This window comes from Vicia villosa, unplaced genomic scaffold (assembly GCF_029867415.1).
Source record: "Vicia villosa cultivar HV-30 ecotype Madison, WI unplaced genomic scaffold, Vvil1.0 ctg.000470F_1_1, whole genome shotgun sequence".
Taxonomy (NCBI): domain Eukaryota; kingdom Viridiplantae; phylum Streptophyta; class Magnoliopsida; order Fabales; family Fabaceae; genus Vicia; species Vicia villosa.
Window position 1 is genome coordinate 15,625 of NW_026705227.1, and position 13,683 is coordinate 29,307.

General features: G+C 34.9%; 1 protein-coding gene across 1 annotated transcript; it reads right to left on the reverse strand.

Annotated features, from left to right (window-relative positions):
- Nucleotides 1-2,233: 2,233 nt before the first annotated feature.
- Nucleotides 2,234-6,616, reverse strand: LOC131628678 (rhamnogalacturonan I rhamnosyltransferase 1). The gene is made up of 9 exons (XM_058899505.1): nucleotides 6,468-6,616; nucleotides 5,517-5,920; nucleotides 4,998-5,065; nucleotides 4,821-4,909; nucleotides 4,552-4,717; nucleotides 4,054-4,343; nucleotides 3,755-3,959; nucleotides 3,488-3,645; nucleotides 2,234-3,287 (listed from the first exon to the last, which is right to left on the reverse strand). The coding sequence occupies exons 2-9, from the start codon at nucleotides 5,836-5,838 to the stop codon at nucleotides 3,041-3,043; spliced, it is 1,545 nt and encodes a 514-aa protein (XP_058755488.1). The 5' UTR covers nucleotides 5,839-5,920; nucleotides 6,468-6,616; the 3' UTR covers nucleotides 2,234-3,040.
- Between the last annotated feature and the right edge of the window lie 7,067 nt (nucleotides 6,617-13,683).

The following is a 13,683-nucleotide window of genomic DNA, read 5'->3' on the forward strand; positions in this document are numbered from 1 at the left end:
TTCCTCTACCTGCAACACCACCTCTTTGGTTGCTTTGGTATGAGAGTTTTCTCTAATTCGACCAGTTCCCTTCTTGCTGTTTTCGACCAGTCGAATTTTTGTAGTCTCCTCTACCTTTGTTTCCATTCCAACTTCCTTTGCCTTTCTTTTCTTTTGGTGACTGAGCCTACAAAGCCACATTGCTCTTCGACTTGCCTGCAACTCTTTCAGCCATTCTTTGTTCATGAGATTCAAGCGTCCGTTGAAGCTCTTCTTTTCTCAATGTCGACAAATCTTTCGACTCTTCTATGCTACCACCACATGGTCTAACTTTGGAGCCAATGACCTCAAGATCTTTGCAACAACTGATGTTGATGTCAACACTTCTGCAAATACCTTGATTTGATTCACCAGTTTTGTAACCCTAGTGAAATAATCAGTTATGCTTTCACTTTATTCCATCTGTAGCAATTCATATATTCTTTTGTGAGTTTGTAATCTCACATCTTTCACCTTTTATGCACCTCCAAAAGACTTTTCAAGAATCTCCCAAGCTTCTTTTGCAGATTCTACATCACTCAGTTTCTCAAAATTATTTGGATCAACATATTGATGAATTATAAAGAGTGCTCTATAATTTTTCTTTTTCAATTCTTAGTGTTCAGCCTTTTCTTCATCCATTGCGTTTTTTGCGAGTGGTGTTATTCCTTCTTTCACAAGATCCCAAAGATCATGATAACAGAAAATCACATTCATCTTCTTGCACCAATTCTCATAATTCGGACCCTTCAGAATTGGCGGATGATTCACTACCATCGTGATTTTCTCCCAATAATCGATTAGTCAATGCTCTAGATACCAGATATTGGAATTAAACCCAAAACTTTGAGTAATTCCTTATCGCCACACAATGACAATGAAAGAAACAAGAAAAAATATTTGGGAAGAAAAGTGAATTAAGGTTTGAAAAAAATATAAGAGGAGGAAGAAAAATATTTTTGCAGAGTTTCTATCTATCCACAGACTGTAGATAATCTTATTCACTTTGCAACTGTAAAATTCTGTGAATGTAAGTGTATACAAAATAGGAGTTACTGTCTTTATTTATAATTTTAGGTTGTTTTCTCCTTAAGTCAAAGCCCAAAACATAAAAGTCCAAAATAGCTAATTCTGCTAACATTACAAAATTAGGCTTAAGTAGAAATAGCTCTTGAGGCAACTCCTTCGACATTTTGATACACACTAGACTAGACTATTTCGACACAACCTTCCTTCAGTCGAGCAACCTGTTTCGACACAAGAAATTACAATCTCAACAGAGTTTAGATCATTTGTGGTCATGAGTAAATAGTTCTCGTGTGCTGAAAAGATTTTAGAATGATTACAACTTCTTTAGAGTGGTCAGTCGGAATCACTATGGTCGGCCCATAAAAGTATTAATAAAATATATTATAAGAAGGAAATAAATATATTTAAAAATTTCTAAAAAAAAATTATATTGAAGAATAAATTAAGAAATTTCTTATTAGAAATGGAAAGAATGGCATTTAAAAAATATATATTTTTAAAAAATTATTAATTTATAAATTTTAATAGTAATATATTAAATTAATTCATAAAATTAAATAAATATTACCGCCAAATAGAATCCTAGACCAATTGAGCTTACATTTATTTATATTTTGAAATAATTATTTTAAAACAGATTCATTGCATATATGTGACTTTTTATAAAATGCATGGATAATGTATAATTGAAGATGACGTGCTGCTGTTGTTGGTAATTGTGCCTTTCACAATTCCAAGTTTTATTGGATCACTAACCCAAATTATATTCTTCTACTAATCGTCTAAACATTATAAATTTGGGGATCTGAGATGAATATTTCTAGGGCACTTTCTACCATGCATAAGCACATCTTATTTTACAGTCAAACCTAGATTTCTAATCTTATTTTAAATGAAATAAAATCAATTATTTTTCTAAGAAATTGTTAAGAAGCTGTCAAGAAAAAAAATTAAAATTATTGAATTTCTAAGAATTTAATTTCAAATCTAGTGATGATCATGAATCATGATCATTTGTTTAAGACCCCAAAATAGGGATGAAAAGGTGCTAAATGACCTCTCCCAAATTAAATAAGTGGCCATATTTAAAGGTCAACAAACACCCACAGCACTTCTAAGTGGAAGAAAATTAAAGAAATTTAGCACATAGTACACTTCATCACCACTAGCCTCCATTAACATTTTTCTTAAAGTTGTTCAATCTAGTTCCATTATGCCTAAACCACAAAAGTAGAAGCTATTCTATTCCTACAACAATACAAAAAACAATATATTATAATGCTGACTCTTGGTCTTCCATTAACCTTCCAACTACATATTTTTTGAGTCTTTACCTACACCACCTCATACTTTTTGGTCCATATATACATTATAAGAGAAATTAATATGAAACATTATGCAAGCATACAATATCTTAATGCACAAGAAAGTTATTGTTCTTTTTCATTTTCCACATGACATGATAATTAGCTATGAATATTTGGTAAATACCCAATTTTGAAGTTAGGGAAAGGAAAGAGAGACAAAATTATTGTAAAAGTGTTGTAACTTTTGCTTTTCTTTACAATATACAACTCTCATCTTTACATAACAATAACTCATCCTCTAAAGATATTTCGCTCACGAGTCTCCGAAAAATAATACTTTTCTAGTCCTCTTTGTTTTAATTTAGTCCGTGGAATATTTGAATCATGTTGAACTAGTCCTGATATAAAAAAACTTATGTCATATTTTAACGATGAAAAACAATTACTCTCACATATTATAAGACTAATTAAACATGAATTAAATATTACACGGACTATAACCGAAACTAAAGAGGACAAAAAGCAAAATTTCTACTTTTTCATGGATTGCGAACAAAAAAGTTATGCTAAGATGACAGCATAATTGGATCGAGAGACTAAAAACACATTTAAACTTTTGCGATTTTAGAGAAAAATAGCTTGAAAGGAGGACTGTGTATAAACCAGAGGCATGCCTTTAGCTAAGATTATATGCTACTCAATGGTTCATCTTGTAGTGGCAAGCATTCATAAGGGTTGGAATAAAAATAGTCTTCTTCTTTGGGTCTACTTGGGATTACAACTCTTCTTTTTGGGTTCCCCATTCTCTTGGCATGAGATTTCTTCACCTTAATGGAAAAATCATTCCAACTTAATGACTTATTGGTATATAGATCTATGAGAGGCACAAGATGCTTTCTATCAAGTTGTATAGTCCTTTTGAAACCTAAGAATCTGAAGAAAATGAAACATGGTATCAGTAAATATGCGATGATTTTAATAGAGTAAACGATCATTATGATGTCATGTGTCGTCACTGTCTCTGAATGTATCAAGCATTTTTCGTTAGCCAGTTTAGTTCATAAAATTACCAACAAAAGTCTCACTCGCTGATGTTTATGCAATTTCAAAATGTTCAAAAGATATAGTGATACCTTCTATGGCCTTCAACAACTTTAGCCATGTTTCCGTCATACGTTGGAACAAATATATCACTCTCTAGAGACACAAGATAGTCCAATGCAGCCATTTGCGATGAGTGGTTCTGGAAATACATCAAATCTGAAGGTTCGAGCAGAGTTTCCTTCCTTACCTGTCATAGTAGAATCATATAAAAGTTACAACCATACGCACATATATAAATAGATAAACAGACGGATAGACAGATAGATAAGTATATGATTTTGCTTCTTTCTACCAACCAAGTTAGGATATGTAGCTCGTAATGGAGCCATTCTTCTCTCGCCACCAAATATTTCTCCGGCAGCAATGTAAATTTGAATATTATGATCTATGTCCAATGCTTTCAGTATTAGAGCGGTTTCCTCAGGCGTCAGCGGACATAAACCGTCTTTCCTCTTAAGTTCGGAATTTATGACTTTTTCCTTCCACCACGGATAAGCATATCTAAGAAACACAATTTTCAAAAAATCATACTCAAAAAGTAAGTAAAAATAGATTCGATAAGGCATAAGTATAAGATTTAAAATTTTAAAATTACCTCATTGTTGTGAGTTCCTCGACCTCGTTACTATCACATCCATGAGTGCAACCAGAGAAGGCCAACATATCCATCTCATATCTAAGATGAAGTACAAGGAAAGGTCCCTTTTTTCTTAAAATACTCACTATCTTTCTACCAAGTTGTTCTATCTGAGATGTAAACCTCAATGCATTGAAATTTACTCGGCATCTCAACTTTTGAATCTCGAGAGGCAATCCATTGTTTGCCAGTCGAGCATCGGTTCTATTTAGGTGCACGACCTTGTGTTTCCGTATCAAAGGAAGAATCTGAGAGAAATGAGTAAGATAATTAGTTTCACTGAAGTATCCCAAGAAAAAACGAATTTGGATTCCCTACAATCACAATCTCATGCATTCACGCAACCAGACATCGATGTGCTGATTGCATGAATGTACGGAGATTGTGACTGCAAGAAATCCAAATTTGTAAGAAAAAAATACTAATAAATAAAAGAAACCGTGTTAGTTTAAAGACCTGTTTTTCGTAGTATGAAATATCTGACCAACTGATCGGGGGCATAGAATAAAACAATCCTAATTCAACTCTTCTCTTGAGCCTAGGTGGTAGTTGCTTTAATATTCTAACCTCATCTCTTAAGGATGCAATGAAATTATCTACATCAAATATATCTTGGAACTCACTGCCATATCAAACAAACAGAAAAGAGAACATTCAAATTAACAAATCAAGATGATAATCATAATTGGAGATGCTTATGATACAACAATAACAATGTGAAAAACCTTGGATCTGCCCAGAAAGACGATTTATCGAGCTCTGGAACTATGAGAGTGACGTTTAAATGTCTTGCAATAGCAACCATGTCGCATATCTGTTGAAAAATAGAATCAAACTTAGCGTGCTGGTATAATTTTAACGATTGCAGTAAAGGTGATTTATGTGAAGTACTTGGAACTCACTGCTGCTCTCATTTGGTTGAGTCCTCCATTGCAAGAAACCATAAGATAACCATTGTTCTTATAAATCCCTGACAAAAAGAATTATCAAATTCAGCTGATAGCGATAAGATTCTTATCATAACAAGACACAAATTTTTTTAGTAAATATCATTGTTGTCAAATATCGACCATGGTTATGCAGTGGCGGATTATTTGACAACCGCCATGGTCAATTTGTGATGGCACCATATGGCGGATTTTTGGCTTTCTGCCATCGTTAATCGGCAAACATACAGAGGGTTTTAAAAAAACAGGTCTGAGAATGTGATTTAATCCGAGACATCATGTTTTTTATGACTCCTCGGCCATATAATATCATGGATCACAATTCACCGCGACCACAATACATAATCAATGATAATCTGAGTAGTACTTTTTGTAATGAGCAGAATTCTTAAAACGCGTAGCACTGATACTTCAGATTGAAAACCTTAGTATCTACAATTACTTCAACTATCATATGACAAACCAAGAACTTACTTTTCGGTGGAAGCACAACCTTAGCCGGAAAACTAGCCTTTAATACAACCGAAGACTCATCTTGATGATTGAAACAATAAGGCATACCCTTCAACAACCTCGGACCCCAAAACTCTCCGATCGCAATCAACTGAACCACACTAGTCCAAATAATCACAGTAGTAATAGCACGCACCATCCACACTTTGATCCTTGGCCTTACAATAAACCTCCTAGACTTCATTTCACCATCACTCAAAACATTGAATCCCATTTCCATCTCCTCACTATCACAATGATCACTTTTTCCATCACTTACTTTTGCCAACCTCAACAACATCATTGATATTTCCAACTTCAATTTTTTCTCACATTCCAATTACTAGCTTGAGCTTCACTCTTCTTCAACCTTCAACAATCAAAGCCTTAAAAAAAACAAAAAACACAATCAATAGATATAAAACACAAAAGAAAGCCTAGAACTTTGTGATGCTTAAGAACTTCACAAAAAATCAAGACAAAAACAAATGTTGATGATGCTTGAAGTTAGGATCTTTCAACCATGAAATAAATGCCAATCAAATCAAACACCATTGACTCTACAATAATAAAAACCAAAAAATAATGTAGTAAATTCTACTCCACCAGACAAGCCAATATATTGAGTTAATTCACATCATCAATGTACCTCAAAACCATAAAAACATCATTGAATTTTCAGAATTCTTTGCACTAACTAACAGATTGTTATCATTAACATTCATATATAACAAAAAGACAAAAAAACAAAAACAGTTACAATACATTTAATATTATGCATCCATACAAGGTTGAACAATGAAGAAGACCCAGAAGGAAAGTTATAATTTTTATTCAAATTCCTTCAAAAGGGTAAAAAATCAACAGCTTTTCAATGGCATTGCTGAAGTTAACAAGAAAAAAAATACAAAAGGATTTTTTGAACTTAGTTACTTGAAAAAAAGATGAAGTAGCAATGGAGAGAATGGTGAATTGTGGCTATTTGGGAGATACAATTTTCCGGTGAGAATTTCCGATGAGACGCCGGTGAAGGTCGCCGGAGAAAAGATTGAAGAGGAAAATGGGAAGAAATGAAATATAAAAGGGAAAATGAAGGCAGTAATTAAGGCGGTAGAGAAGGGGGTGACATGTGGGACCCACTTTAATAGTAACTAACCCCACTTTCTATACTTCAACATTTTTTAAATGTCATCCTAATCTTCTTTTAGTTTTTTTAATATTAAATATGTTTTTTATTTATAAAATTAAAATATTTTTAATTTGGTCCACATTAAAATTTATTATAGGTCCACCTTATTTAAATTTTTTATTGATTTTTAGTTTTTAAATACTATATTATAAATTTTTTCCAAAAATTGTATTTAAGAAAACAATTTTAAAATATTTATTTGGTAATTTTATTTTTGGAAACATTTTTAAAATGAGAAAATAAAAAATTAATTGGTAATTTTAATATTTTAGAAAGATTTTATGAGATAAGAAAATAAAAAATTAATTGGTAATTTTAATATTTTAGAAAGATTTTATGAGATAAGAAAATAAAAAATAATTATTTTATAAAACTGTATTTTAAAACTAAAAAACATACAAATTGTTTCATAAAATTATGGATATTTCCATATATTAATTAATATTAATTTATATATATATATATATATATATATATATAATAAAGATGAAAAATATATATTTTATTTTTTATAAAAGAAATAAAGTTATTATGATATATAATATAGAAGAAAACTTTAAAATAACTATGCACTAAAAAAGAATTTGAAAATAATTCAATGAAATTTTTTATTAGAATGACATTTTAAAGAAACTAAATTATTTTAGAGTTAGATAAGATTCCATCGCATTAAAATTGTCCAATTTTAAACTCTTTCCAATAAACATAATCATAGTTTTTAGGTTTTAGTCTTTAGTAGAAAGTATGATTATGTTAATTGATTAATGATTAATGCATAAAAAGTATGATTGTGTTAATTGATTAATGATTATCAATACTTATAAATTTTTAGATGATTTTTTTCAAACATTATTAAATATTATAAATAATTTTTTTTTCTAAAAAGGTCAAAATTTGATTTATAAATGCACGTTTTATTGAGTTTTTGATGTTTAAAATATTTATGTTAAATTCATTCAATGTTAAAAAGATTTTAATTTTTATTTAAAAGTTTTGGGAAACAAATATTTAACTTTATTTACAAATATCACGTAATCTCTCTAATAAAGATTTAATTCATACACAATATTAGTGTAAACTCTTTTTTTTTATATATATTTTTGTTTTTTAAGTAAGATTTGTGTTAACTATATTTTCTTACTTTTGCAATGTCTTGTAGTAAAAAACACGAATTTTTTAACATCATCAATCAACTATAATAGTTAAATGAAAAAATATTTAACTTTTTATTTTACAGAAAAAAAAAAGAAAAAAAAAAGGGATGACTCAATTTCAATTCAACAGTATTTGATTAAAGAGAGGTTAAATTGAGATTAAGAATTTGATTAATATATAAGAAAATAAAATAGAGTAAATTTGATAGAGATTAAAACGATCAAATCCTATCAAGTTTTTATGTTTTATTATTTAGTAATTGTGTCTATAATGTTAAATTCGTAAAAAGACTTTACTAGGGCGATAGTTATAGGACGTCTTAGGAGAGGCGACAATAACATATCGCCTAAGGAGAGATATCGTCTCGCCCCCAAAGCCCACCTATCGTCCAATCATGAGAAAAGACGTTTTTAAGACAGACAAAAGTCAGGGTCATTAATCGACCCACATCCTCCTTGAAAATACGGTCCACTATTGATTGAGTGGACGATGATCCTTCCCAAGATAATATTACACCATAGAGACCTCTATAAATACACCTCCCTCGTAGGAGGAAAGGACAAATCATAACTCATACTGATCACACCCCTCATATGCTTATACATAAGCATATCGTTCATCCACATAGGCTCTCACCTGACAAGAGCAAGATTCCTAAAACCACGTAAAACACCATCGCATAAGGTTTCTCACCGTCGCGGGAAAGTCCTAACCACACTCTTACTCAAACTCCAACTCCAACTCCCTTCATCTTCCCTTTGAAGATGGCCGGAAAAACTTTAACTTACAACACAAACACCATTGTCGAAGGTTTCCCCAGTGGAGGTAGCTCTAGATCCTTCTGGAAGAAATACGCCAAGGTGATTGACATCATCTATCTTATGATGGATGCCCTATCACTGTATAATATCATTCTTGGGAGACCTCCTATCAACACCCTGAGGGATTCGTTTCCACCTTGTACTTGGCCTTAAAATACCCACTTCCTATTTGGGCGAGTCGACACAATCCGAGGAGACCAACAGGCCGCTCGAGAATATTACCAAAGTAGCTTGGAGAGAGTAAGGGATAAGCTCACCCTTGTTTATGCCCCCTTTCAAAGTTCCAAATACCGATCTTGAATGCTGGGAACCCCATTCTGGGCACGAAAATGGAAAGACTCACACCCGTAAAGTATTTGAAAGAGGTCTGGATAGGTCCTCATGCCCATTAGGTTGCGAAGATAGGAATTTCATTGTCTGAGGAGTAGAAATGGGAACTTGTCGATCAAATCATTAAGAACAGTGACTTGTTTGCTTGGGTTCCTTCCAATATGACAAGGATAGACACCAAAGTGGTGAGCCATCGTCTCGCCATCCACCAATCCATGAAATTAGTGGCGCAGAGTATGTTGAAAGTATGCAAGGAGAAAAGGGTCGCCATTAATGAAGAGGTAAGGAAAATATCTGATGCCAAATTCATCACGGAAAAAATACTCCACCTGTCTAGGGGTGTCAAAACGGGCCCCGCTCGTTGGGCATGCTTGTTTTACTCGCACTTTAGTGCGAGGCAGGCCAAGATTTTAGGCATGCATCTTCTAATGTGCCTACCCCGCTCAACCTCGTTTTTTGTGGGCTTTTGAGGATACGGGCATTAACATATTTTTTTTAGTTTTAAGCTAAATAGGTGTAGTGCCTGTGGGCCCGCCCCGCCCTCACTTTTTTTGCGGGGGTGGACATAGGTTTTAGGTCCGCATCTTTAAATATGGCCGCCTAGCCTCGCCCTTTTTTTGTGAACTTTTGCGGGGTAGGTCTAAACGGGACGGGCATGCCCGTTTTCCATCCCTAAACTTGGCTGGACAATGTGGTTCTGATACAAAAAGCTAGTAACAGGTGGAACATGTGTGTGGATTTCACCGATCTGAATGTTGTTTATCCGAAAGACCCGTACACGCTGTTAAACATTGATCTCCTTATCGATGAGTTATCAGGCTACCACTTGTTGAGCTTCATGGATTAATACTCAAGGTACAACCAAATTTGGATAGATTAGATCCATTAGATGCGTCCAAAACAGTCTTTATGTCGAATCATGGCAACAACTACTACAATGTCATGCCCTTCAACCTCAAGAATGCTAGCTCTATCTACCAGCGGCTCATGGATGTTGTCTTTGTCTATTAGATAGGGCGAAACCTAGAGGTCTACATCGACGACATGATAGTTAAGACTACCGAATGGTGCAGTCATGCAGAAGATTAGGAGGATGTCCTGCAGTCAATCAGGTAGGAAGATACGCGCCTAAACCCCACCAAGTGCTCTTTTGGGGTTCAAGCAGTGAAACTTCTAGATTTCATGCTGACACCGAGGGGCATCGAGGCTAACCCAGATAGATGCCAAGCAGTCATCACACCGTCCCCCGTCCTCACTCGCCCTAAGGAAGAGTCATCGTTACTCATCTATCTCTCGATCACAAACCAGACGATGAGGTCAGTCATAGTCCAGGAAATAGACAGGGTGGAGAAACCTATGCATCTTGTTAGCAATGTTTTCAAGGACACTAAAGCACGCTATCAAAAGATTGAGAAATTGGAGCTAACCTTCATTGTTGCGGCGAGGAAATTGAGACCATACTTTCAGGGTCACAAGATAATGACGAAAACCAAATATCCTATTTAACAAGTCTTGAAGAAACCCAATTTAGCATGAAGAATGAGATCTTATGCAATGGAAATCTTAGAATACGACATCCAGTAAGTCCCAGTGAGAAGCGTCAAATCACAAGCTTTAGTAGATTACATGGTAGAATTTAGCTTGCATGTAGACGAGAAAAGGCATCCATAATAGGCGCTATCTGTAGATGGAGCCTCCAACGTAAAAGGAAGCAGTGTCGGGATAGTCTTGGAAGGACATGGAGACATACTCATCGAGTAGGCACCAGAGTTCGAGTTCATCGCTAACATCGGCAAGGCGAAGTACGATGCTCTCATTGCTTGAATGATCCTCGCCTTAGAGACGAGAGATGCCAGAACAAAGACCAAAAGAGACTCTCAATTGGCCTTCAACCAAGTCTCTGTGCAGTAATAAGCCAAGGAGCCATAGCTGACAAAATATCTACAAAAGGTAGGGACTTTATCCTCTCGTTTCACCTCTTTTGAAATAGAGCATGCCCTTCGCAAGCAGAAATTCAGAGCAGGCCTCATATACAAGTTGGGCACATTAAAGACAGCAGGTTTAATAGAATAGTCATCCAAGAGACTGTTGTCCCCAAATCTAGTTGGATGTCGCCCATACTACATTATCTATAGTCTAACGAACTTCCAATAGACGAGGGAGTATCAAGAATAATCCAAAAACAAACTATAAATTACACCCTACTCTCTCAAAAATTTTAAAAACGCAGAGGGCTTCCCCCATGCTACGTTGCCAGTGTGAGCATGAAAGCGCCCTAGTACTTGCAGAGGTATACAAGGGAGCATGAACTAGTCACAATAGCAGAAAAGCCCTCATTTGCTGTTGCATTTGCTTATATGGAGTGTGAGCAGACAGAGATTTTTTGTTGGGTCCTAGATAAGCTGAAGCAATTGTTTGTGAAGAAATATTTGTGCCCACAAGTGATTTTGACGGATATAGATCTTTTTTTGATGAAAGCAATTGAAGTTGTGTTTCCTACGATGCATAATTTGCTAACTTGATTTCACATTCACAAAAATGTTGACCCCATATAGGCAAAGATTTGTTGGTGCATGGATTGATCAAGTGCTTCATTTGGGTAACACCACGACTAATTGGTATGTCATTACTTTTAGTATTTTTATTATGGATTAATTTTTGCAATGTTATTTTTTTTATATATTTACTTTGTTTTATTTTTAGGGTTGAGTCTGCACACTGGCAGTTAAAGCAAATGATAGAGAATAGTATTGGTGACATGGTCGAATTTTGGAAAGCTATGAATGCCAACATGTCCACATGTCCTTCATATCAGCATCGTACTTTAATTCAACAACGTTGTAACTTACCCTCCCATTAACATACATGCTCCAGTCTTCACGGAACAATATCTTACTCACCACTCTGTTATCTATTTCAGGTAATTTTTCATTCAACCAAGTTATCAATTCCTCAAGGTTCCAGCATCCATCCGAAATGAGAAATTTCATGGGATCTTTGCTTCCAGTGAAGTACACAACTGCGTCAACCAAAAAATTATAAAGAGGCATTTTGAAAATCTGATATTTTTCTCAACAACATATGACCCCTATTTATAGTGTTGAGGATTCATTATGGGCCACATAAAATTGTCGGTGCAATCACACCCATTTAAAATTGTCGGTGCAATCACACCCATTCAAAAGTGTCGATTCAATCACATCCATTTAAAATTAAATCCAAATAGATAAGTTAAACATAAAATAAACATAAAATACATATCAAATGTATCAAAATAAAACATAAAATACATCAACAATCAATGTGAACGAGAGATGTGTAAAGCCTCAAACAAATCATCATACACTGGATCATCCTTGTCAACATCAGCCTATCTTAAAAAATGGTAAGCCAATATGGAAACCCAAGCCCAACTCGGATCAGCTGGTCCTGCCTCAAAAGTAGGAACTGGAACATCTCTACACATATCACGTGGGGGCGGCACCAACTGAGGATGTGAAACAGGATAATACGACTGCAGATGTCCATCAAAAGTCTCAAATGGGAATCTAACTGGTGTTGTGTGTCTAATCACCTCGTGGAGGCTCTAGTCGTAAGCATTCCACTCACAACCATATCATTATCACCCATCGTGTCAGTAGGAGGTGGGGGTGAAATATACTGCCCGAGTCCAAACTGACGTAGACATCTATCAGGCAAGTATGGAACATGTGTGTCACCCCAAACTTGAAACCCCCTGTATAGAGATTCTTCACTGAAGGGGAAGTGTTGTTTGTGATCCTCGAATGGGTGCCATATGACGTCCGAGGTGTCAGCGTGTCCAAGACGGGTCTCAGCTCATCCCCCTTCAGAGCTCCTTGCTTGTACGACCATTTCATTGCCCTAGGAAGTCCGCGATTCTCAGATGGATTCCAGTTCTCCCATCTCTTTCCAATTGTGGGAAAGTACTCGTGAATCCAACATTGTTACAAAATAAAGTATATAAATAAATATAAAAATAACTAAATGATATAAATTAAAATACATAAACTCAAGAATATAGATAAAAGTATATGAATTACCATACAATAAATTAAAGAATATAAATTAAAGGACATAAATACATGTACAAGAGTATGATATCCACCAAGTTGCTTGCAACTAAACATAGATGCATCTCCAAGATATCTGTATAGAGTGACCAATGTAACGGATGTCCAACTAAAAGAACTAAGTCTCTCCAAGTCTCTAAACAACAATAGATATGTGTGTCGACAAGAGTAAAAGTCTTGTCAGCAAATATGTTACAGGCCACCAACATCAGCAAATATGCTCTGGTCGCATATGCCCAACTACCAGCAGCTCGATGCTCCACGAATCTCTCATATAACCACGATAGACTATAATAACCGCCCCTACACTCACAGACACGTCGGTGAGCTTCTCCACTGTCCACTCCTAAATACTGAATGGAAAGCTTAGCACTCATGTCCTCAGTGACATGCTCGAGGCTCCATAACACACCCGCGATGGGCAAGTGCAATAGATAAGAAATACCATCCAGTGTAATCGTCATCACACCGAATGGTATGTGAAATGATGGCGTCTCCATATGCCACCTCCATAAATGTTGTAACAAGTTTTTGGTCTATCTTGGTCAGACTCGTTCTTTGCA

Bases quoted from the DNA above. Each gene is read 5' to 3' on its own strand.
- LOC131628678 (XM_058899505.1), bottom strand. From the start codon at position 5,838: ATGATGTTGTTGAGGTTGGCAAAAGTAAGTGATGGAAAAAGTGATCAT. The intron at 5,066-5,516 runs GTAAGTTCTTGG...TCTTTTTGTCAG, and splicing joins GGTTGTGCTTCCACCGAAAA to GGATTTATAAGAACAATGGT. The intron at 3,960-4,053 runs GTAATTTTAAAA...TGTGTTTCTTAG, and splicing joins GAGGAACTCACAACAATGAG to ATATGCTTATCCGTGGTGGA.